The sequence below is a fragment of the Ceratotherium simum genome, chromosome 8, assembly GCF_057802395.1.
Source record: "Ceratotherium simum simum isolate JZ-2026a chromosome 8, ASM5780239v1, whole genome shotgun sequence".
NCBI lineage: Eukaryota > Metazoa > Chordata > Mammalia > Perissodactyla > Rhinocerotidae > Ceratotherium > Ceratotherium simum.
In genome coordinates this window covers 78,643,372-78,668,941 of record NC_141907.1, presented here as the reverse complement: position 1 = coordinate 78,668,941, position 25,570 = coordinate 78,643,372, and the positions used below count along the sequence as shown (strand labels likewise).

At 39.2% G+C, this 25,570-nt stretch overlaps 1 protein-coding gene across 8 annotated transcripts in view; it reads right to left on the bottom strand.

Moving 5' to 3' along the window:
- Positions 1–1,778: 1,778 nt before the first annotated feature.
- BMPR1B (bone morphogenetic protein receptor type 1B) overlaps positions 1,779–25,570 on the bottom strand; it is a 382,986-nt gene continuing 359,194 nt past the window's right edge. For 5 of the 8 annotated variants that reach the window (XM_087434611.1, XM_087434610.1, XM_087434614.1 and 2 more), the window contains 4 exons: positions 22,459–22,651; positions 21,367–21,664; positions 11,073–11,248; positions 5,833–7,493 (listed from right to left, as the gene is read on the bottom strand). In XM_087434611.1, the coding sequence (XP_087290737.1) occupies positions 7,222–7,493; positions 11,073–11,248; positions 21,367–21,664; positions 22,459–22,651 (939 nt within the window). In that variant the 3' untranslated portion in view covers positions 5,833–7,221. The other 3 variants (XM_004430977.3, XM_014787900.2, XR_015552959.1) reach the window with 3 other exon arrangements.

Sequence of the window (25,570 nt, the reverse complement as noted above, 5' to 3'; positions counted from 1 at the left end):
CATGACCAGAAGGACCTACCAAGCCTGCAACTTATAAAAAGACCAATGCCAAGAGAAGAGCCTGCTCTCCTCAGCTGGGATTTACTGTGCATCTGCCTTCCAGTCCTATGAAAGGCCCCCAGCATAGAGAAGTGGGTGCAGAGAGGGTGGGAGAGGTGTACCCCGGCAAACCCAGGCTGTTTTAAGTGTTGCTGGCTTTCTATTCTGTAAAACTATGTCAGTAAGGAAAAGCAGTATTTATGAGTACCTGCCATGTGCCTGGCATAGGGCCACCATATATTTCACATATTCGTCTCATTTGTTCCTGTAGGAGCCCTGTGAGGTGGGTATTTTTATCCCAATTTACAGGGGAGAAGATTGGGGCTCAGATTATGTACCTCCACAGAATTGAGAGAGGGAAAACTATGGGATGTGAGCTAAGTCTGTCTGAATCCCACCCAACACTGGGATGAATTCTTTTGGCACAAGTGCAGCTGGCTAAATACAGCCAATCATGCTGTATTTAAGCATGACTTAATAGGTGACTAAGATGCAAGTCCTCCTGTACTCTCATGCCCAAACAATTCTGGGTTTCCGCTCCCCTGACCCCGCCTCCAGTGGATCTCCTCCAAACCATCCTGTCCACCCTGCCCTTCAGGACTCACCATCCAGGAACAAATAACCTAACACTTTCCCTCTCCCTTTGCAGAGGGTTCTCTCCTCTCCAGGGGACACTGTCTCAGAGACAACAGCAGTGGCCTCATTCTTCCACACCCCAGTACCTCACAGCTGGAAGGAAGGACGGGGTCTTTCTCATACTGTTCTGCTGCTTCCAGATCACTGCCTCTGCATAAAAAGCCCGCTCCTTTATACTTCAGGCCATCGGGCTCTCCCAGCCTCTGTCTCCACTCTGCTCCTCACTCACTGCCCACCTGCTCTCCTACAGCCCTTGAGGATTTTGCCTCACAATCTCCCTCTCATAAGACTGCCACCATTCTGGGGGGCTTCCAAATCCACAAAGACAGATCCAAAGGCCCGGCTTTTGGGTTCCTCTTTCATCACCAATAATCTTGTCCGCTAACTGAATCCGCCCACTCCTGTGATCACACCCTTAGCTGTCCTGAGTCTTGCTACTCCTCCTTTGAAACCTTGATCCTGACTGCAGCCCCTCTGCCAGTGACTGCTAATACCCCCCTCAACCCCATCACGGTTCCCTGTCCTGTGACCTCATTTCCTTTGGCCTCTTAGCTGCCTTCACTTTTAATCCTCTCCCCACTCTGGTCCACCTCAACCATCCCCTTGATGATAATTCCTATTTTGCATGACCTATTGCTGCATACGCCTCATAAACCCCAACCATGAATGGATCTAATTGTTGCAGTCTCCATGCCTACATTTGGCTTGCTGATAGAAAAATAAAATCATAAAACTACATAGAAAAATGGCACTGCGAATTTGTAATAATAGCTAATATTTAGTAATGGTTTACCTCATGTTTGGTGCATGGATTATTTCATCTTCAGAACCACTCCATGCAGTAGATATTACTATTATTCCCGTCTTCAAGGGGAAGAAACTGAGTCTTGGTGAGGTCAGAACATGCCTACTGTCACACAGCTGAGGGAACGAGCGAGCCTGGATTCACACACAGTCTGTCTGGCAGTCCAGAGGCCACACTCTCAGCCCCAGCCACACAGTCAGGACCATCAATCTTAACCAGCCCTCGGCGTTGCCCACAGCCATCTGGCTGTAATTTTCTACAGTGCAATTTCGAACCTTCTCACTTCTCTCAAACCACTGACTTCCCTGCCTTTCCTCTCCCTCCCACAGATGACTGTGCCTCCTAATTACAGAGAAAATAGAAGCCATCAGACCATTTTTCTTGCTCTCCTGCCACCAAATGTACAAACTTACCTGCATCACTCTCCTTGATGGCTGTCTTCCCACCTGTTACAATGGGATATTTTCAAAGACAGAAAAAAGGCATAACTACAAGATAACAGACATGTTCTTTCCAAGGGGAGAATGAAACCATTTTATTTGGGGGAATGTTAAAACAAAGCCATATACAATTTGTAACAAATACAATACGATTGTTTGTTCCCTAGTCCTGAATAATTACACTATATACAAATTCAATAAGGCACTGGTTCCCCAAAAGAACACAAATGAGTCTTCTCTTCAAACAGACAGACAACAAAACCCCTTATATAGGTCTCTCCAAAAAATATGGCATTGTTTTTTTGTTTTGTTTTACAAGAGGAATCATAATTGCTAAACTAAATCCCTTCTAGTGCCATGCTTTCACTTCCATTGCTATGTGACTGCGTTTTCTAAGAAGATAACTACAGAACGATTCAAGTTTAAAAAACTGTACTTCTCTCAGTGCCTTTCCACCCACAAACAAAGAAGAACCAGAACAGACTCACAACATAAAACAGTGTAACTTCTAATGAATATGCATGACTCCAGAACATGAAACTCCGTCATTATTCACTACTTGCTATTACCTGACTACAAAACAATTGAAATGCGTCAAAGAATTCCTTGTAAATAAAATCTCAGCATGTTTTCTAAGAAGCTTTATGTTTTGGGAGTAGAAAGAACTGTCACTCGTGACTTCTGAGCGGTGCTTTCCAGGAGGTCAAAGGCCTGTCTCCTCACACACAATGTTCATAGCACCGCCACTTGTGAATTAACAATCTACACACTTTCATAAATAAATATTATGTTTCATTTAGTACTTTATCATCCATAATATTTTACTCTCTAATCCACATATGGAGTTGTGTCAGACTCCAAACTGAACATAATATTAATATATACATATATATTTATATAATATATACACACACAAACTATAAACCTGAATATCTTAGCATACAAAACTTATATTAGCTAACAACTAACATTTTAGGATTCCTTTGAGGGGGGAGCAATTAGAAGAAAATCTTAGTCTTTGAAATAGTGCTGAAAATAAGCAATCAACTACATTATTAATTTCCAGGTTCCCACTTATCCTATGGAAAGACAAAACAAAATAGTAAAATTCACTTCTGAGCTACTAGAAATTTAAAAATTGAAACGGATTATTTGGAAGTGAGTAGGTAGTCTGGTTAAGAACAATTTAGTTTTTCCTAAGGTGGATTTTGGTAAGATACAGAGAAAAATCTGTTCATAAATAAATTCTTGTCTCATTGAAAGACTAGCTAAATGAGTCTTTTTAAGTATCTCAGGAATAACTTTTAAATGTTCATAGTGAATCAGACTGAGGATTAGAAAGTAAGCTATTGATTCCTCCAAAGGAACTAAACAAATAATATAGAAGAAATTTGGGTAGTATTTTAATTTCCTCCCATTCTTCATCCGAACCAATGCCTCCCTAGAAATTTAGTTTACTTTCAAATCATCACTTACCCACAAAATATTCTGACTTGAAGTTACTCACATATAAGAGTGTACCAAAAAGAAAACACATGTTTATCTAAGAGGTAAGCCCAGCCTCGCTTCAATTTAGGGAAAATCAAGAAACACAAACATGTCCCCATTTAACTGGCATAAATGTTTACTTATTTGTTTGTAGATGATCTGATTCGAGGCACTGAAGTTTCTCTCCAAGGCTCAGATGATTATCACACTTAGCTCTAGCCACATCTTCCTTCTAAGCTATCACAAAGAATGCAACTCGGAAAAGGAAAAGGAACCTTTACATTGCTATTCAGGTTATTTTAATATCAGTAAAAGCAGAATTCTGATTACAATTATATTTGGAACCATTTTTAATCTTTGAAAAAACAGAAATTTTTTTATATTCAACGATTAAGAAAATCTTCTTTCTTTGTTACAAACAAAATGTGGCTATGAAACGCTGAGAAGTGAATGCTGAGTATAGAACAGTGTTTCGCCTCATGATTCTCCCAAACTGTGGGCACAGCTCACAACTGCTCTCTGCTCTGGGATGGTCTCTGGACACACAAGCCACCAGCTGCAAGCCTACTTCAGACGTGAGAAAAATATCCTCTCGTTTTTCATGCAGCTGTCAAATGTTCAAAAACCCTCCATCTCTGTCACCAAGTGGTGAAAATGTGTTATAAAACACTGCCCCCTGGAGTATTCTGGAAGGAACGTCTTTTTTAAAAAGGCCAAGGAGAACTACTTCCCAATTCTACAGAATTTTTAAGAAGCAAAAGAAAACCACAGCAACAAAATGGAAATGAATAAAGTTGAGAGGGATGTGTACAATTTTAAACTTTATGTTCCTGTTGCTAAGTAATATTGGCCCTGTCAATGATTTGACTCATGTTGCTCAAAAGTTAAAACCCCATAGAACTGAGTGAAGAGATGTTTTGCATAAGTGCCACAGAGAAGAAAAAATAATAAATTAAAAAGTGAATTGAACACCATGAAAATAAAATAAACTGAGTCAGCATTCCTAGGATGTGAACTTATCACTTAAGATGTACATATTTGATCCACATCTATCATAGAATAATAAATCACAGCAGCCATAATATTTTGTGGCCTCCACTAGCTCGCCTCTGCTGTCCCATTTGGAGGTTATATTTATCTATTTTTAAATTAAAATTTAGTTAAATTAACCTGACATATCCTTCTTCTCCTTCCCTTAACTCTGACACACAAAAAGACAGACAATAACAAAAAGAAACCGTCTTTATCTGTATAAGATAAAGTGTGCATCCTTTTTCCCTGTGCTTCTGAGATGGGCTCTTCTGCATACATAAGAAACAGGCCATGTGCACCCACCCTCATCCCCTACCTTGTTGACACGATCTTCTTACAACACAAGAGCAAATTATCTCTATTTTAAAGCGCCTTGTCTTCAACACAACTGATGGAAATTTTATTTAATATTGATCCTTTCATTTGAGAAATCAAAAACATGCATGGGTCAATTCTCTGCACATAAAAAAGCTTTGTTTGTGCTTAATGAAAAGGAAGGGATTTTACCATGAAAGAAATGCCTAACAGAATCAGAAACACAAAGTGGTTTTGAAGAATAGCTTCAACACTTACTTCCAATGCAGTCACATAAAATCTTCATTTGTTCCATATCTTCTAAAGCTGCAAAGGGTCACCTGCAGGAATCCCAAAATGTGGGCACAGACAGGTGGCATCTGTACTCAGGTGCATTCACATTGTGTGAGCCTCCAAGGCAGGGCTGGCCAAGTGGTCTGAGGCAGCAAGGGTGGGGGGCTTTTAGGATGAGTTCCATTCTATGTTCTCCAATTTCATAGACTGGCTTTTGGTTTGTAGAGTGCAACAAATTTTACCAATGGAAAAACACATATTTTAATTTACCTTCCAGCAGAGTTTCTGGGAAGAATTTTTGTTGCTACTATTTAAACTATAAACCTTAAAACATCTATGTTATTTGTTTTGTTTTGGCAAAATTAAAGCATCTTTTTGGGGGAAAAAAAGGCAATCCCAAAATACAGGGCTTTCTTAGAAAGCAACATGCATCATATCTTGAACAGGTTACCCAAGCGGCTTCCCCCTCCTACAGACAGACACGGTGACTCCGTGTTTCCGGGAGCTTCTCTTTGTCCGGGCTGTGCCCTGAGAGGTGAGGCTGAACCCACTGGGAAGCAGGACCATGTTCAAGGCTTGTACTGTGGATGCTTCTGGAATATTTTTTGCTCTGCCCACAAACAGAAGGATATCGACTGGCTTTCTCCAGAGATGCTTATTTTTCCCCTCAAATCAGAGTTTAATGTCCTGGGACTCTGACATCTTGGCAAGTGTTTTCTTAACACGCAGGGCCGTCAGTCTTGAGGCAGGGTTGTGAGCCCAGCATTCCGTCATGAGTTTCCCCATCTGCCTTAGACACTGTGGGAAGAGAAAAGGGTAACACTAGAGAAATGGATTATGTGCAAGGCTGGTACCTGAAACTGGCTTTTAGTTTTGAGTTTCTGAAGTTTGAATATATTTTTAAAAGATACTCTTAAAACCACATAGACATATAATACCATGAAAATTTGTTTTTCATGCAAATTTTGAATGACTAAAACAGATTTTCACGTCTTCCTTGTGATAGGAACAAGCAGGTGGTTTTGCTGATTGTAGAAGGGTGTCTTTGAAGTCAGATTAAACAAATACAAAAATACCCAGGGAGTCTGTATTCCACTACACACTCCCAGATTGTTTATAACACTTGATAAGCTTAAATCTTTTATCTAATTCCATACTATTCAAACAAACATGGTCATTCCTAAATCACAGCTGTCTGCCACAACACAGCCTCACACTGTACCATTTAACAAGATTAATGACCTGTGCACAGCCTCACTAAAACTTTCTCCTGTGTTCTCCTGTGGTACATCAATTGTGGGTCTTCCTGTTGAAAAGCACAATTTCACTTCATTAGATATCCTCAGTGAAGGAATTTCGAGTAACACCAATGCCCGTAGCGACCTTCAAAATAATAGAACTCCAGCATCTCATAAAGCTTCCTATGCAGCTCATTGGAAAACATATGTATTATTTAGCATTTCAGTACCTGGACACAAAACCAATGAACTACAGGTTATTTTTAATGCATTTAACACTGGAGAATTAGTTTATAAACAGTGTTCTGTCCACTTGTCTGCATTGGCTTTGCTACATGTTTGATAAGAGTCTTTTTTCTTTTTCTCTGGGGATGCTTCAAACTCATCTCTGACCGTCCCAGCCTGCTAGAGCACTCCAGGCTGTGAGTGAGTTTACAGGCTGAGAGGGTGGACAGAGACGATCTGGAGCAGGAGCAGGTGAGTCAGGAAAGCAAGGCCCCCCCGACTCATTCCCTCCCTCTGAGCAGCTCCTTTCTAGACTTGTTCAGGTTTCACTACTACATCCTCAGAGCCCAGCTGAATGTGATCTGTTCAGACTGCACCTCATCATCCCTACTAACACAGATCCATAGCACAGTCAGCCATCTCAGCCAGGTCAACTTGTACCGCTTCTGTGCAGAGAAAACTGAGTTCTTCAGATGCCTCTCTTTTCTCTCGTCAAAATGAGACAAAGCTGCATGTGGGTTTCTCACGGAGAAAATTCATGATGCTTTAAAAACACACACAGAGAGAAATAACAGCCTTTATGCAAATGTCAGGACATCACAAATAAATGAAATAATGTTATCACTTAGGCAGGCTAAATGGTGACCCACTCAACATATTCTGGAAGTAGAAAAATCAAACAGAAAAGAGGAACAGATAATTTAAAACACCACACTTAGCTCCATATAAATTATTGCAATGAGGCACCATTACCGTCACCATCAAAACAAAGAAGAAGAAGAATTCCTGTAATGAATATTTGGGATTTTGGCAAACAGAGAAAAGCCTGTTTAGAAGTTGGACACAGCCACATGGTGACCGGAGGCCTCACCTCATCACTGGTCCACCGGTTGGGGAAGGAGGGCCGGAGCTTCTTGATGCACACAACCTCTCTCATGTCCTCATAGGAGGGATCACTGGGCACGAGGTCATGATAGGGAAGCTGGTATTCCTCCACTATACCTGAAAATACGGTTTATTATTGTTGTTATTTTCTGTGAAGCGGAAATAAAAGTCTAGTATACAAACTGTTCTCAAAGAAAAGTTCATTCAGCACTAAAGACAAGTTTAGTCTGAAAAACAACGAAATAAATATTGAAAAAAATGTGCCCAAATGACAATCTAATTAAAAGAAATGAACAGAAAGCCTAATAAAATATATTATAGGTCTTCAAGCTTTTTTTCTAATTTCCAAAAGCTAAGTAAAACAAGCATCTCAAATTAATTTCAACTTTATAAAGGCTCTTACATACCAAATTAAAAAAAAAATCTATTATTAAATCTCAATGCAAATTTGGCAGACATATCCAAAACTCATGCTGTATAATATGTGACTGTTTCTATTACTGAAGTATGAGATTATGAATCTCATAATAAATTTGGCATTGTATCCTACTTTAACAAAATGTCAGATTTACATTTTTTTCTGCTTCATCATAAGAATGTATTTTTGCATATTTAAAATTTATAAAATTATACACATCTAAAAATATTAACCGTGGATTTTTAGGTGCAAGGACTGTCTGATTTTTATTTTCTTCTTTAAATTTTCTGTATTTATCCAAATTTTATAGAAGGAATACTTTACTATTAGAAAAAAAATAAGTATTGTTGAGAGAAGGGTTAAGAAATACAAATCTATGTCATCTTTAAGGAAATAGCACTTATCATGCTAAATTCTATCTCATTTCAGTTTTCCTAGTATCTAATTTTTACCTTTTTCCTTTTGTCCCTTAAAAAAGCAGGTTACTTGTGGCTTCTTTTCAACCCTATCTGATGAACTCCTCACAATAATTATAGGCAGCCTCTGTCTTCAGGGGATGCTGCTCTGAACAGTCTTTCCAGAGCAACCTTACTCCCTATCCTAAATCATCTTTTATAGAAATGTTATTGCTTTTTATCTGAACAAGATGATACCACCAGGTAGGCAGAGTGTCTACTGCATCATTAAATTCACTGGGGGTTTACTCTGATGACAAAATCTGGAGTCTGAATTATGCTCTTTCTCATAAACTTAAACCCATATATAATCATAAAGGACCAGAGGATTCAAAAGTTTTCTCAGACCATTCCAACTTACCATTTATTCTGCCCCTTGCTGAGCCTGCAGAGCATAATTATATGTACTATCTATGTTAGTATTTCCTTCCATTGTGTTTCACCTTTATATGAGATAATAAAGGCACAGGGTCTAACACACGTGAGATGTCACTTCATTTCAGTTCTTCCTCCCTTTGTAATTCTCAAGACAACAGCTCTGGAAACATCTTGAGGGCAAGGACGGTATCTACCCAATTCATCTCAGATTTTCCTCAGTACCTAATGTTGGTACCATTACCTGGCTGGATTGATGCCTGGATGGTGGCAAGTCTGTCTTTGAACTATGGGCCTTGGTCCTTTCTCCTTATCATGCAATTCAAAATTTTCCATATTAGCTGCCATTCAATTGTTTCTGAAACCTCATCATTTTCTCTTTTCCTTCCAAAGTTTGAAAGGCCTACATCACCCAAAAGTATCTGAACTAGAAAGACAAGCCCCCAAACTTCCAATATCTCATAAAGGAAAGTGCTGGAGAATAGAATTTTGTGCTTTGCCTTTCTGTAAAGAGAAAAGAAACTCATCTGTTGACAGCCTACTACATATCAGGCATGGACGTAGGCGTGCTATATAATTTATCTTATTAAATTCTCACAAACATGTCATGAGATAGCATTATTATCCACACTATACAAATAAGGAAACTTGGTTTTGAGGGATTAAGTAACTTGCCCAAGGCCATACAGTTGGTATGGAGTAGAGCCTGGACTCCAACATCGCTGACAAATACATGTCAATCTCATACAGAGATAAGGGCACATTTCAGTACCTCTCAGATCTCCACAGGCAGACAGCCCTGGTGAATCAATTAGCACCCTGCTGTTCACATAAGGCTAGCTCGTTTTTTAAGCTGAGAATCTTCACCTGTATTCTGGCCCACAGGCTTTCAAATATAGGCTTCCTGTGGCCCTATTTGCTTTACATGTTCAGGAAAACACAATTAGAAAAGTAATCTTGTAGTCTACTACTCCTTCAACTTCTGTAAACCCACCTTAATTACACAAGTGTTAAGTAGATTATTAAAAAATAGGCTCACCTACTCTTTATAAAGCATGAAATCAACGCACAGGCAATTCATTAATTTACTTGGTTACTTCTTCATAATTATGATGAGAGATTTATTCAATAACTGGTTAGGAAAAATTTCCTACATTAACTTTCCTTTTGGACAAAAGAGTTCTCTCACTTTAGAGGGAATGTGTTCTATTTCAAATTGCTTATAGGAGGCTCAGAGCGATTAGAAAGCACTACACCACTGAAGATGATCTTTCTGCAAAAGACTGAATGCTATTGATTAACTGTTTCTCCTTTATATTTAAATATGAATCTAAAAATAAGCTAAGGCTCTACCAACCAAAATGAAAATTTTAATTAATAGCTAACACGTACTGAGTGCTATTTATGTGCCAGGCAGTTTTAATTCTTTTTACAATCATTGAAACCTCACAACTGCTGAGATAGATACAATTTACCTCCTTCTTAAGGTGAGAAAATTAAAACAAAGAAAAGTTTAGTAACTTGTCAAAGGTTCACAGATAATAAATGGCAGGTCCAAAAACAAATCCCAGTGCTACTTAAGTATACAGTGCACTTTCAGAATCTTGGCCAACTCAAGTTTTCACGAAAGTGAGTTTAAACTCACCATCATGAGAACAGCAGCAGCATCAAGGCTGGTTAACGAGCACAACCATGACAGAACCATAAACAGGGTACGTGACACTGAAGAGCCCACGACTCAGCTCCTCACCTAAAAGGTGTGGGAATCTACTCAAAGACGGATTATGCAGCAGTAAGCAAAATACTACAAGCAATAACAGTACCTCTGAATATTTAAGGATGTCTTCTTACTTAGTCTTACTAAGGAATCCTTATGTTTGTAGAAAAATTATCATGAACAATAATAATATTCTCATGCTTTAATTTCCTCTGAATAAAAACTGATATCTTCAAACTGCTTTATGAGAAAGTATTATAAAAAGCCAAGAGGTAGAGGATTAAAGAATGGGTGTCCCACCCACATTTATGTCTCTATCTTCATCTGCACAGAGGAAGCCACAGGGAATGGGGCATTGGAGTTGGAGATGGGGCCCAGCAGGTTGGTAAGAAGCTGGAAGGGGTAGGGAAGAGAGTTGACTTGATGGAGCAACTGCTGGAGGAAGAGCTCAAGAGAGAAAGGAGACAATACATATAGCAGAAGGGGGTGATCTTTGAAAAGGCAAGAGGAGGTTGACAGTGTGCCTACAAGAGATTCATCAGGAGTAGGTAGAGGGAATGAAGCAGTCAAAGATAATTCTAAGATGTTAAATATCATTTCCTGGGAGGATTGTGACTGCATCAACAGAAACAAAAGGGAGAAATAAAAGAAAATCTGATTTTGTGGACAACAGGATAACTTTGATTTCTGATGAGAAAGAGAGGATTTGTAGTAGCTCCACTGTGACTTACCTCCTGAAACACATCTCCTAGCAACCTCCCAAAGGATGAGTCCAAAACTGTACATGTCAGCCATGATGTAAGACTGAAAGTGATTCCTATTCAAGCTCTCATCCAATACTTCTGGAGGCATGTAGCGTTTGGTGCCAACACGAGTGTTGGGCGGGATGTCAACTTCATTTGTATCACTAAGGAGAAAGTAAAGCAAAGTACTATCATCCCTGAAGAGGACCAATAAATAACAAATCAAGGTGATTCCTGAACCAGGGCCTAGTGAAATGTGGGAAAGGACATCCTTCCAGGGAATAACATTTCCTTGAAAAATATTTCTTGCCAAAAGTTAATATTAAATATTCACAGGTAAAAACCCAATGAAGATGACAATCAGAATGAATTTGCAACATATAAGACTGCATTACCTCTAGATAAAATATAAACTCTAAATAATTGCTAAATATCTACTAAATGTCTAAAAATATACCTTCATCCCTTCATATTTTAATGGCTTTGCTCTTAAAAGTGGCACGTACACATGCCAATTTGGTTTGGGACAGTATTTCTTTAAGCCAAGTGTTGTGAGACTTTTAAATCTACAAACAGGTATGCAAAGGGGGGAAGGAGAGGACCAACAAAGACTTGCCAATGTTTATTTTGATAAGCAGGTACCTATGAAAAAGCTTTCTATGATCACTAGCATTTCATAAACTAAATAACGTGTATTTTTAATAAAAGGAGGAAAGGAATAATTGAATACAATATTTTTAGCTTTATGAAAATTTTACAATGTGACCCATTTATTATTACTTCCTGTAGACGGGGAGAAAATTTGGGATGGATGGACAGCCATGTGCACACTGGCACTTGAGAAGCACTGCCTTGGTGCAGGGAGCTGGAGCTGGATTCTGAACCCATGTTTTGAAGCTGTTGAACTACTATTGCTTGATATGTTGATGATGACATGAGACGAGATGTGTAAAATCGCTGCCAGCACAGTGCTAAGCATGGATGCGAAGTTTAACAAGCTAGTTAAACTAGTAGGACTAGTGGAACTAAGAAGAAAAGCAATAAACCCCAGTTTTGAAGGATGAAGAAACTATAAAACAGAAAAGGTGCAAAAACTCACTATTAACCTGAAGTTTATGGAAAATCTTGAATAAAACTTCCTATCTCTGATTCCCAAGAAGTGTTGTTTCTTTTTTTCCATCACACTCGACCGACTCTAGAGCATTTATATATTGTTTCTCCTCAACATGGAAAATGGTTACGTATATCAAATTCACATTTATCATGCTGTGTCACAGACAGTACCAAACTTACCAAAACACTAGTGGCTTTTGGGGAAAAACCTCTGGGTTTGATCTTATTGCTTTAATCTCTATCTTCTTAAACATAAAATATCTAGTGTCATTTGGGAAAATTTAAAGGCTGGCAGATGTCCCTCTGTATATCTCAGAACCGTTTACATTTACTAAAACTTACAAAGCTTCATTCTTCAAACCTTTTAAAATTCATTTCCAGCTAAAATCCTTAATCTGAAGCTATTTCAACAGACATGTCACCAGTATACTCATTAGGCCCCTCATGATCTTCTAGGAGGAACAACTCTGGAGGAGCCTGTTCTCCTAAAATAAAAGTTAAAGTGTAAATGTTAAAAAATGAAAAAAACTAAACAGGTGGTATTCCTTACCATCTGTAAACGTTGGTCTTAGTGTTCTCAGCTCTTTTGTAAGACTACAAAAAGAGATTTAAATGCGAATTCTTAGCATTTGCCAGCATGATGTAATAGAAGAACGTCATTTGTGTATCTAAATAGTAAATGATAAGGGAAGAAAGGGAGCCAAGAAGAGGCGTCATGATAAACTGGAAAAATATCAGATTTAAAAGATGCTGCAAAAGCTCCACCTTTAATTATAAAGTAATTTCTTTCCTCCTTTGCTACCCCACTGACACCTCTCACGTGAGCACACGGTAGGTATGTTATTAGTGTGTTGCGTGCGTGTGTTACAATTTATCATTTTGAACCATCAGAGGAAGACAGCTGTGGGCCCAGGTAGAGAAGTCTGGGTTCTATGAAGAGAAACAAACATGAGGGTTTGCAGGCGGAAGAAGATGGTACAGGGCCTAAATTAATTCCAGAACACATACCGAGAAAGGAAACCAAGAACAGTCTTAGCATGGGCCTCACAGGAGTGTATTTAGGCCAAAGATATACTCTGACCACAGATGATCAAGATTTTAGGCAATTCCTTCCCATTCTTACTCTTACCTCCTTGATGTTTTATTTGGATTTGGGAGGTTAGGAAGGGCTAAGGAAATTTGTGACATGGAGACACATATTGGAAAATTGAAAGGTAACTGTTATCTGATAATGAATTAAGATTTGTGATGGCTGAACTATTATATAGTCATCTCTAATCTCTCACTCCCTCCAACACTGAAAAAAAAAGCATACAATCAAGGATTTTGCTTGTCCATCAAATCCCCAAAACCAGTTCCTTACACAGGCTAAGCATGCTCCTCACTACTGTCCCTCCTCTACCTTCCTCTCCCCACCCTAGGTGTTTCCCTAATAGTATTGGAATAAATATCTTACCTCAGAGTACTTGAATAAATATCCTCCCTTGTAGTATTTAAATAAAAATCCATCTTCCAACCTAAGATTGTAAACTTGTCTATCATAATCATTTGGTAAGTCCCTAAAGAGTATAGCCCCAATCCATCTCCATTCATAGCATGCCTTGCACACAGTAGGTAAAGAATATACTTTAAATGAAAGAAGGGAAAGGTCTTCTTACAATAAACTTCACTATGACTAATTTAAAGAGAAATGTAAAAATCTCTATTACATATAGACCATAAAATGAGACATTACATAAAAAGAATTTTGTTAAGCAAACTAATCTTATAAAAGAATACTATTAACCTAGTGGCAAATGCCTTTAACACTACATTTAAAGAAACAAACATGCTAATTATAAGTAATTCATATCTGATATTCTAAAGTATCAGATCCTCCAAGACATACAACTCTCTCCCTTCTTCCCCCAGGAGTGTTTCTATACAGAAAGTAACTAAATTGCATTTCTCTCTCAGGTTTTCAGAAACATCCTCTTACCTGTTCCCAAATAAGGGCAGAGAAAAACTAAACTGAGCTTCTATTAATCTTCAAGGCCAAAAATAGACATTAAAGTGATTTAACACTGGGGCAGCAAAAATAAAGGAAGAAAAAGAGATAGGAAGTAGTCAGACAGTGCAGAGCATGTGGGAACAGGGCAGAGAGTGAGTGAAGGAGAAAGAAGGAAACAGAAAAGGTGAGCGCGCCTCCAGCTTTCCCTGGCTTCCTTGGCCACGGAGGGGCCGGGGCGTGAGAAGCAAGGTTGTCAAGGAGAGATGGATACTGCTCAAAGGGGCAGAGTCGGAGAAAAGCAGCCCAAACCCACACGCAGTCCCGTGGACTGCAGCGGCGACACACCCCCCAGTCAAATTATAAAGTCACACAGGAAAGAGAAATACCAACTTCAGGACATCGGTTCCCTCTGGGAGGGAAAAAGGAGAATGAAATAAGGAGGAGAATGCAACACGTCTATCTTCAATGCTGGATTTGCTTTAAAAAGAAAGACCAGACAAAAATAAGGCAAATTGTTAACATTTGTTAATGTTAAATTATTACATGAGTGCCTCATTATTTTTTATACTTTTCTATATGTTTAAAATATACTATAATTAAATATATTATAAATTTTAAAACTCAGCAGGATCAGGAACTAGAAAACTTGCATTTCAAGGATTAAGGCATTGGTTAGAGGCATGAGGGTCTGAAGATCAAAAGTCATCTAAATAAACTGGTCAAATTACAAAGAAGATGCGCTTCTACCAAAGAGAACTGGAAATGTTCTATCAAAAATGGGGGTGCTGCATTCACTGTGGAGGAAACACGACCTCTCTCTCCCTTCCATGCAGAAGGTGGGAAATATTTGCACAAAGGAGTCATGATTGAAGAATTGGTTTTAGAGAATTACAGGGGTAGGTATTTTTACCCATTTATAATTAGTACTTCCACTAGATCCAACATGGCTTTTGTTCCTATCAATGTGAGTACCACTGTGATACAGACTTAAGTAGAATTGGAAAAAAAAATAAAAATATAATTTTAACAAAATAAACTAAATTAAGGGATGTTGGGTAAATTCCCTCCCAGGAAAAAACTTTGTTTTAAAATCATACTTTAATGGGTATTTTTCTCTATGAACTTTAGGGAGAGCAGGGCTAGGACAGGATAAAATAAGAATACCTAAAATTTTCTGAGGAAGAAATGAACAGTAACTTGGGAGGTTGGGGGTAAGGAGCAAGTAAGTGAGGGAGAAGAGGGGTTCTCCCCTCTGGCCTAGGATCATGACAAGATGTTAAGCTCTGGTAGAAAAAAAAAATCTGGAAAAATGTTCTGATAGCATGAATTTGATGACGAAATTCAATACCCTACAATACATCCCAGTAAAGGTCTCTTCAACCTTGAGCTGATGGTGTTTCGGGAAGAGAAGAGACAGCAGCTACATCACGGGGCTAAGGTACAAGCTATACCGGAGTGACGAGGCTGGTATGGCAAAGAGGAAAAGCTCCTCGGGATCCCCAGATATGGTGCAAATGACGCTGAGTTCCCCAGGGAGGACTAGGGATGAGGAAGTGTAATTTTATTTGAATCTCAGAATGCAAGGTGCCCTCAGCTAGGATTACTTAAAAAGGCATGAAAACAAAGTCACATTTCTGACCAAAAGCACTTGGATGTCAGTGTCATGATAAAGAAAATGCCAGCACGGTGTAGTACGAGGTCTACCCTGGTGACCAAACAGCCTGCTAGTGTACGCACACTTTGAGTGGCTCTTCTCCTCCAAGGGAGACACAAAGTAGTGAGACTTCCCCAGGCAACTCCTTCAGGGAGCAAAAAAGACTTTGAGACTGTGAGACAGTGAGAGACAAAGAGAGGGAGAAGAAAAGGGAAGAGGAGAGAGAAAGGAAATGAAAAGATATTTTTGCTCCCTCTTCTGAAGGTGCCAGGGGGGCTTACTAAGGAGAGGATGGTGGAAGCAATGCACTCTGCTGGGAGACGGATCACCAACCTCGTTTAGCACTTCGGCACATGGTGCTAATTTCAACCGGTTTTACTATCTACAGACAGTGCACCCTCTTACTGCCTGTCCCCGGGCGGGCTGCCTGCAGTGTCCCCCTTGGTCTGGCACTGTGCCTAGAGTGGCGTGTGTGCACTGCAGGGGCGTCACTGAGGCAGGGAATCAGAGCTCCCGTGGGTGCAGAGAGGCTGAAAGCAGAGCCTCCAGCTAGGATCCTAAGTGGACTGGAGACGGAACCCGAGCTCCCCACAGGACTCGGTGGAACAGGGCAGGCCTTACACTCTTGGCACTATGCACCGGATGAAGGACAGGCAAAAGATTTTCCTTTTGCTGGCAGGGAATAAAGGGGATCTTTAAAAATACAGTATCTGTCTTGACTTTGTTTTGTTACATATTTTTCATATTAATTAAGCTTCCTAATTATAAATCCATAGCAGGAATTCTTTCCAGAAGTGTTATGTAAAGGAAAACGCCACTGCTTGGTTCAGCACAGCGCACATTCCCACTGTACCATCAACTGAAGGGACAGCGTCATGAAAGTCACATGCAGAGCCCACTGTGGCCATGAAAGGCTGGCTCGGGAATCGAGGTGTTAGCTCCAACAAGGCGGCTCCACCTCACTGAGCCTTGGGCATGTGAGGGTGGTCTTCTGCTGGATGTTGCTGATGCCTAAAACAGAGAGAGGAAAGGGGGAGAGAGGGAGAAGGGGATAAAAAGGTAATCGAGAAAGAGGAGAAGCAAACACTGTACACCTTTAATAATCTAAAAAGCTTTTTTAAAAATAAGAACTGAACTTTAAAGAACAGTGAAAGAAGGGAGGAGGGCAGAAGACATGTTAGGGAGGCCATTGGTTTGCTTGTGGCTGACAACTGATGTTTGAAATTAACCACACGTGACACATACCGCAGACTACTGAATCACCTCTTGGAAAGGCTACAATGACCTCTGAAAGCATGAAAGATCCCCATGAGCCTTCAGGAGAAGGGGTGCACATCCCTTTGTGTTTCTCAGGGTGTCTTGTAAATAGCCGTGGGACTGATCTGCTGCACGGACCTCTGCCCAGTCAGACGTTAATCAAGGAGGAGAGTCTTCTGCAGCACTTCCCAATGGGATTTATTGCTTCTATGATTAAATCCTGAGAAATCTCAGGGTTTCTTAGGAACAGGATGGTAGAACTAAAAATTCAAGAGAAGTTGGGTATGGCCACAGAAACCTTGCCTGGCAAGGCCGACTCTGCCACTAATTAGGTTGGTCTATGACTTTAGCAGGTCATTTGGCCATGTCACTTTTTTTAAATAACCACTAAGTATACAAATCAGAAGCAGTGCTAGAAACAACGACATTAGAAAGACTCCAAGGACGTGCGGCACCCTCTGGGCTGGGCCACTCCATCTGCCCTCACTTGGACAATCTGACAGTCATCAATTGGGAGATCCGTGTTACAGCCCAGTCTTAACTGTAGGTTTTCTGTTTAAAATTTAATACCTGAGAAGCCCTAAGCCAGGATTTAGTTTCCCCCTAAAAAATATATTATTCTGACACTGAAGTACCAGAGGGGTTGCTTGACCATCCAGATTGAAAAGTGAAAAGCTTTGTAAGTTCCTTCAAGGGACTTCACGTGTCATTGTTTTCTCCTTCCAAGAGAGGTTTGGGGTAACAGTAATGTCTGCCACGGCATCACCTGGATTAAATCTCTGTCAGGCAGGAATTGTATCAGCACTTACATCATTTTCAAGAGAGTGCATAAAGAAACCAATAAACGATAAAAAAAAATTATATGAGCAGGAAATCTCTAAAGCACAGTCCGCTCTCTCTGTGGCTCTCAACTTCTGGGAACCTCCCAGAAATGACTTAAAAGCCTGAGAGAACACTTACCATGTAGAGACCAAGGCAAAGATTAAGTTCTCACAGGAAGTTCACATATGAAGTCTGAGAACTCAACACTGGGTTAGCTTTGACCCCACTTGTAATAACATGCTCAAAATATCTGTGTGTGCCCACACGCACCCACACACACTCCCAAAACAGGAAAAGAGTGGAAACCAAAGAAACACATAAAGCAAGGTTTAAAAGTGAGACTCAAAAATTGAGAATGGCAAAGTTCCTTTGAAACCAAGAAAAACAAATTGTGAAAAGGACCTAGGAAATTATCAAATGCAACCTCCATTTAATGGAAGAGGAAACTGAGGCCCTGAATGGTAAACGGTCCCACAGCTCCTCTTTACCATATAAAGACGTGCAACCAGCAGCCAGCATAGTTGCACATCTTAGCCAGCATCCTCATATCTTCCCTCTCTTGATGCACTAGTCAATATATGCCAAATAAACCTCTGAATTAGCCTTTAAAGTATTCCCCTCCACTTCCTAGAATCAAGGTTTGCATGAAATTTGAGAGGTCATTCAATTCATTCCCCTGACATTAAACAGAACTAAATTCCAGATATATAATAGATGTGCACTTTCCTTGTTTGATTTAAGGTCTATAAAGAAAATGAGTTCTCAATTACTTTGATACCACCAACATTTATTGATTCAAAACAGTGTTGGAATACCTAGAATTTGGCATGGATGCTGCTCTCAAGATGCCCAATGACTAGCAGGAAAGATGAGGCATGTACTAAAGTAATTACAATATCAGGCAGACAAGGGGCAGGAAATCACTACAGGAGTAGAGAAGATGATGTCATTATTCCTTGCTGGGGGATGAGTAAAGTGAATTAAAGGCAACTCTGATATTGAATTAAGGTACTTGGAGAAGCAAGTGTACTCCAAGCTGGAGACTGTGAATCAAAAGCAAGGCAGGAGCAAACATGAGTACATATGGAGAAAAACCAAGGGGTTCAGTCTTACAAAAGAAAGCACACACATTGGAGAGTCTATGGGATATAAAACTAGAAAGATGGATTTAATACCATGTGTGTAGGATCTCTGGAGCTAAAAAAAGGTGCTTTTCTTCTTCATCCTGTAGTCCATATGGAATCATTCATTTATCCATTATACAAAATTTTGAAGCAACACCTAAGTAATGGGCACCAAGGAAAGGCACTAGGGATGCAATTTTGAGAAAAACATGGTATCTACCTTCATGGAGCTTAGTCTCCATTGGGAACGATGGAGAAGCGGTCAATGATGATTGTCCAACAGTGTGAGAAATGTCACGATGGTATGCACAGGGTCACAGGGGAGGATATAAGACGACTAACTAAAAGTCAGACTTGGAAGGGAATAAAAACAGACGACCCAAAGGAAGATAAGTGACAGTTATCTAAATAGAGAAGGGGATGCTGGGTATTCAGGTAAAGATAAAAACACGTTAAAAACACCTGAAGGTGTGAGAAAGTATAAAGTGTTCAAAATAGAAACTACATTTTAACCCAAAGCCCCAGGAAACTATGAAGTTATTATGACGTCCAAAATCATGCTTCAAGAAAATACATCTGGCAGCAGCATGTAGACAAAAAATGGAAATAGGATAGACAAAGAGGAAGTAACTATAAAATGCGTTACTCCAGAATCTAGAAAAATGGTAGAGAGGACCCAAACGTGCCCAGTTCAAGTGGGAATACCACAGAGACAGAATTCGTTCAATTGAGCAAATTGAATGAATTCCTTCATTCCTTAGGGAATGAAGGAAATGTCAGGCATTTCACATTTTAGCATGGATCAACCCAAACTGGGAACTAGGAAGAAAAAGCAGATACAGCAGGAAATCTAGCAGGGAGAAAACAGTTAAGAGGTAGACAGAGGGCAGAACCCACAGAGAGAAAGGAGGTGCCCCTGGAATAACACGAGGAAGGCGGGCTTGGCACTGTGAAGAGTGGGGTGACGATAAGAAAGGCTTCCGGTGACAAAGATCAGTGGTGTCCCTCAACAAAGGAGCTTCAGGGAGGATGAAGCAGAAGCCAAATTATAAGACATTACGAGTTACTGGATCGGGAAAGCAGTTACTCTTTGGAACTGGAGAAATTTAACGGGAGAAATGGAGAGAGGCTGGTAATTAGAGAAGCACCGCGGAAAATTTTTTTTGGTAGAGGACACTTGAAAAGGTTGCAGGTCAGAAAAAAGAATCCAGAAGAGAGAGAGTATTCACTAATCTTTATTGGCAGGAGGTTCATATTTCTAACTTAAATCGATAGTACAAATCATTTCCTCCTGCTTTGTTTTTAAAGATTGAGAACTTCAATTTGCCATCCTCTAAATGTTGAAGACCTTCTTATGTCTGGCGCCTATTAAATCACACCTCAGTCTTCACTTCTGGGTAAAAATACCAATCCAACAGTCCTTTCTCGGGAGTTTTATCCATCTCGATGGCTTTTCCTTTGTTCCCTCCTCCATATTCTACAGAGTCCTCGTTGTAAAAAAATCCACATGAGGGCCCAACAATTTAGCAAAGGCTAAGCCTAAACTGAGTTTTTAAAAGGATAGCTATAAGATGATCCCTCTGTACCAGTGGTTTGCAAACTCATTTTGTTTGTTTTGTTTTCAAAGCAGAGAAACCATTTCTTCTAATTAAATCATCTGCAAGATATAAAGAGCTGCTTGGATTAGAGGGAGGATAAGCAGAATAGAGCCCCAGCTACTGGGCGTCCCTTCTCCCTATTCTGCAGAAGCTACTGACGTCACTCCAAGGAGCCCCCAGGGGTCTGAAAACCACTGTTCCTAACGTGTGCTGGTTTATGTGTCCAGTGTTATAGTCACTATTTAAGTGACAGCACAATAGTGCTGAATACTGTGTTTTGCTTATTAGTTCCTAACACTTCTCACAGAACACCTACGCCAGTTATCTTTCTTATATCATATTTAAAAAACCATTGTCTTTATCACCTCATAATCTGTAGATCTTTCCTGAAACCTTTTCCTACTTACAAATGTTATACAGAGTTCTGACCACACAATCCCAGACATTAGCTACCTCTTTCCTGAATAGCTTCATGACAGCTGGGAACTTAATGTGAACACTGTCTCGAAGCCAGGTCACTGATGAAATCAGAAACAACAGGACTGACCCAAACACTTTGTGTTGCAAACAATATGTTTCTTCTTTTTCCCTCCAAAGAAAAGTCAAAACTAATAAAATTCCTCCTGTACTAAATATCCTAGAAGCACTGAACTACAAAATGTATAATCTATAAAAAGTGATAGAAAAGATACATAAAAGTGTATGTGTTCACCATGATACTAACCTAATAAATTTAACAGCCAGACCCAGGTCAGCTATACAGCAAGTTCCATTTTTCTTCACCAGGATGTTCTTACTTTTCAGATCTCGATGGGCAATTGCTGGTTTGCCTTGAGTACTAAAGATTTCGGTGTGCAAATGACATAAGCCACTGACAGAAGAATAGGCTAACTTCAGCATGGACTTAGTGTCCAGCGTAGTGGACTTCAGATAATCATAGAGGGAACCATTTTCGTGATAGTCTGTGATCAGGTACAGCTGGGTCCAGGACCCTGTCCCTTTGATATCTGCAGCAATGAACCCTAAAAGGGAAAAAAACAAAAAGGTTTGGAGCAAAGTGTTTTCTGAATATTATCAGGAATAATTTATATTCTCAACTATCATTCTTTGCCATAGATGTCTTTTACTTAGCATTTCACTCAGTTTTCTGATTATACCTATGACAGTATTAAATTACTAATACCAATCAGAGGCAATCAAAACAGTAGGGGTAGAGAAACATTAACAGTGTGTATCTGAAAACGGGATCCCTTTCTAATCAGTAGTTGATATTTAAACTATTTTTAAGTTAACAGTAAACAGCTCATGATATTATAGTAACACATACAACACTGTTTACAAAACAGGGTCTTGAGTCCAGGCAGACGCTCCGTGATTAGCTCATCCTCTTTCCCCTGGAATGCTCCAGCTAGATCATTTCTAACTTGAGAAAATAAAAGGGAAATCAATTCTGGATATAAATCCAGCAGATAAAATTCCTATAAGTTTTCAAAACATTTAAACAAAACTGTGCTCCTTCAAATCCCTAAGAAACCCTAATAAATTCTGGTACTATATTTGCATTTCCCGTCCCTGAAGAAAAAAATACTTGAGTACATTCTGTTTCCAGCCCACCATTCAGTGGTAGAAGTGTCTTAGTCACTCCTCCTGTGAGGTCTCCCATTAGACGATTATGACGTTCTTGGGCTCATGCCAAGAAGAAAACGTCTACATAGTTCATGTCGGGTCTAGACAGTTGAGTTAATATGCAGATGTTAACAGAAAAACAGAGGAAAGCTAGGAAACCCTGAACATTGCTGTATGGACTTTTACTCACCCAAAATGTTTTCATGCCTCATCAACACTGTCTGATATATTTCTGTCTCTCGGAACCAGCTGGCTTCCTCGGTGGTGAAGAATACTTTCACAGCTACCTTTTCACCACGCCACTTCCCCATCCAAACTTCCCCATAGCGGCCTTTTCCAATCTGTTTCACCATCTGAATCTGCTTAGCTATAGTCCTTTGGACCTGTTAAATCCCAAAACACTCTGTTAGTGTATTCACAGCTCTCCAGATTTGTTTAATCTTTTTTTTTCCAGAAAAGAAACAATTACTGCATGTGAAATACATTTAGTCAGTTTTTCTTTATATAGACAAGTTATTTGTATTTATTAATTTATGCTGCCCTCTTTTAAATGTATTTGAGATGGATTGTGGATTCTGAATGTTTGAAATATTGTTTCCAAATTATTAAATATTTAATCCTACCTATTATCATTTTCATAGAGAGAAAAAAAACCTGAATGGGTTCACAGTAATTGGCAGAATAGAATACTTTCACTTCCACCACTACAGTGGGATACTAGATACTCTGAAGGGACTCATGCCTTGGATAAGGACTTATACACTTGGATAAAACACAAGAAAACAAAATTGTACTGCATTGTTAGGCACACAGAGAAATAAGGGAAATCTCCAAGCAGGGAGGGATGGAGGGTGGGAAGGCAGGGAGGGAGGACAAGAGGGAGCTAAGAGTTGAGACCAGAGCAGGAAAGACAAGCATTAAGCATATATACAAAGGCCAGGTTGCTTTGCTGTCTGGGCAAAGAATAACACCAACATTGGGACACAGAATATAAACTTTAGCCCCTTTAAAATTAGAGAAACTGAACCTAGGGCCTCAGCATGAAGCTGGGACCAGTGAATGGTACTAAACTTGCCCCCTATGGCTCCCAGCAAAAATAAATACAAATCCTCTCCTGAGGAAATCATTTGCAGAAAATTTTTCCTTCTACACTATGGTGAGATACTACATACTTTTAAGAAACTCTTGCCACCATACAACTTTATCATGGGTAAAATATAAGAAATAAAAAACTGTAATCCATTGTTGGGCTCACAAAGGAACTCCCCCAGGGCGGAGGGGGAGAGAAAGAAAAAAGAGCGAGAGAAGAAAGGGAAAGAGGAAAGGAAGATCCCACAGAATAAATTCCTTCCAACAAAAGGAAACAGCCACTACAAATGAGTCAAGAGAAACAAGCCAAATAGATGTTAAATCTTCAGATTACAGACAGTGGAATTTTCAGACATGGAATGCCAAGGAACGCTACATGAAACATGTAAAGAAATAGAAGATGGAATGAAAAATAAGCAAATAGCAAGAATTATTAAAAATTCTACTTTGAAGTGGAACAGTTAATTGCCACAATCAAAATGTAAAATGGACAGGTAAACCAGCAGGTTAGAGCTGGAGAGAAAGTTAAACTATAGAGAGAGATCTGAAGAATTATAGAAAGTGCAGTAGACACAAAAAGAAAAAAATATGTGAGTTAAGTGGCACAGAGGTTAAATGTCTCTTCATACATGATCTTCACCCCATCTGCACTTAACAATAAAATATTTTAAGAACTCCATGACTAAAAGGGCTAAATATTGTTGACTCTTTACATAATTTGTGAGACATTTTTACATATTTGTGAGACCAAGAACCTAGCACAGAGCTCTTATAAGATCTGATCAGAAAACTGGAACGTACTTTTCCCAGAGATATGCCTCGCATCAAGTAAACTTAAAATGTTTGTTTTTGTTTTTGCACTTTTAAGGACCACATAATTACAATGAGTCCACCCAGATAATCCAGATTAATCTCATCTCAAGGTCAGCTGATTAGTGATCTTAATTCCCCCTTTGCCACGCAAAATAACAGATTCTAGAGATTAGGACCTGGACATTTTGGGGGGACAGTATCTGCCTACCACAGGTGTCTACCAACTAGGATGGGTTCTGTTTTTGCATAACGGATGATTTGATCAATTCAAGAGGTAATGCTATCCATTGCCAGAACCATTAATGGCACTAATATCAGATTGATAGCTTTTTGGAAAAGATAAAATCTTTTGTTTTATTTTCTAGAAAGATGGGGGGAAAAAAAGCATTGCTGAAATGCCATTAAGCCACTCAGCCTGAAGGAAATAAGGAACCAAGCATATGTGTAGAGCAGCCCTCCTCCCTTTAGGAGTCAACATGCTATGTGAGCTAAGTGTCAGTAGATTTCTATTCCCAAGTGAGGGGACAGAGGCAGCACAAGCCCTGAGCAGCTGAGAGCCAAATCCACAAGCAGTTAAATCACAGACTTCCTCCATTTATTAAAGAAATATTATATTTAATTCACAGATGTTAGAAAGCATTGCTTCTGTAAATCTATGGAACATTTCCTAACGTAAACAGTTTTGTATCCTGTTCTTCTCTAATGATAACATATCTTCTTATAATTTAATGAAACTACTGACAAAATTGGCAATGCTCAAAAGAACAGGAACAACTTAAAGAGAAGAGGTCTCACTAAATTATATTCAGAAATTAAAAATATACTTGTATTTTGAGATTTATTATAACATCTAAAGACCTGAAGATATAACTTGAAAATTTTTTAAACTATGTGATTTGAGTTTTTATTTGATTTAGCTAATGTTTCTGGTCTTTCTGCACCTAACCTTTCATTCTATATTACATTCTTAGATATCTATTTTGAAACTTTGGTTGTATAAATAAAATGCCTATAAAATATAATCACTATACATTGGGATTCGAAAAAGAGAGTTGTTTCATGTAAAACAGGTACAACCAGATGTATAAGGAGTTATCACAATCTCTGAAATGTCACCTTATCTAGGGATCAGATATCTGACAATGTCTAGTGTTTAAGTCTAGGTACATGTATGGAAACTAGATAACATGAAGCTGTAAGTAATGCTCTGTACTCTACTACGTCCCTGAATTAGCAACACACATACACACCCCTACACACAAATATACCGTTTAAAATACTTTGCTTAATAAGGTTGTGTCAATAACACACACTGGAAAGATTTTTCACAAAAGATTCGTCACTTAAGAGGCTTAGTATTCAGTTAGAGAATTTACTTCACTTTTTGTTCCTTTACAAGG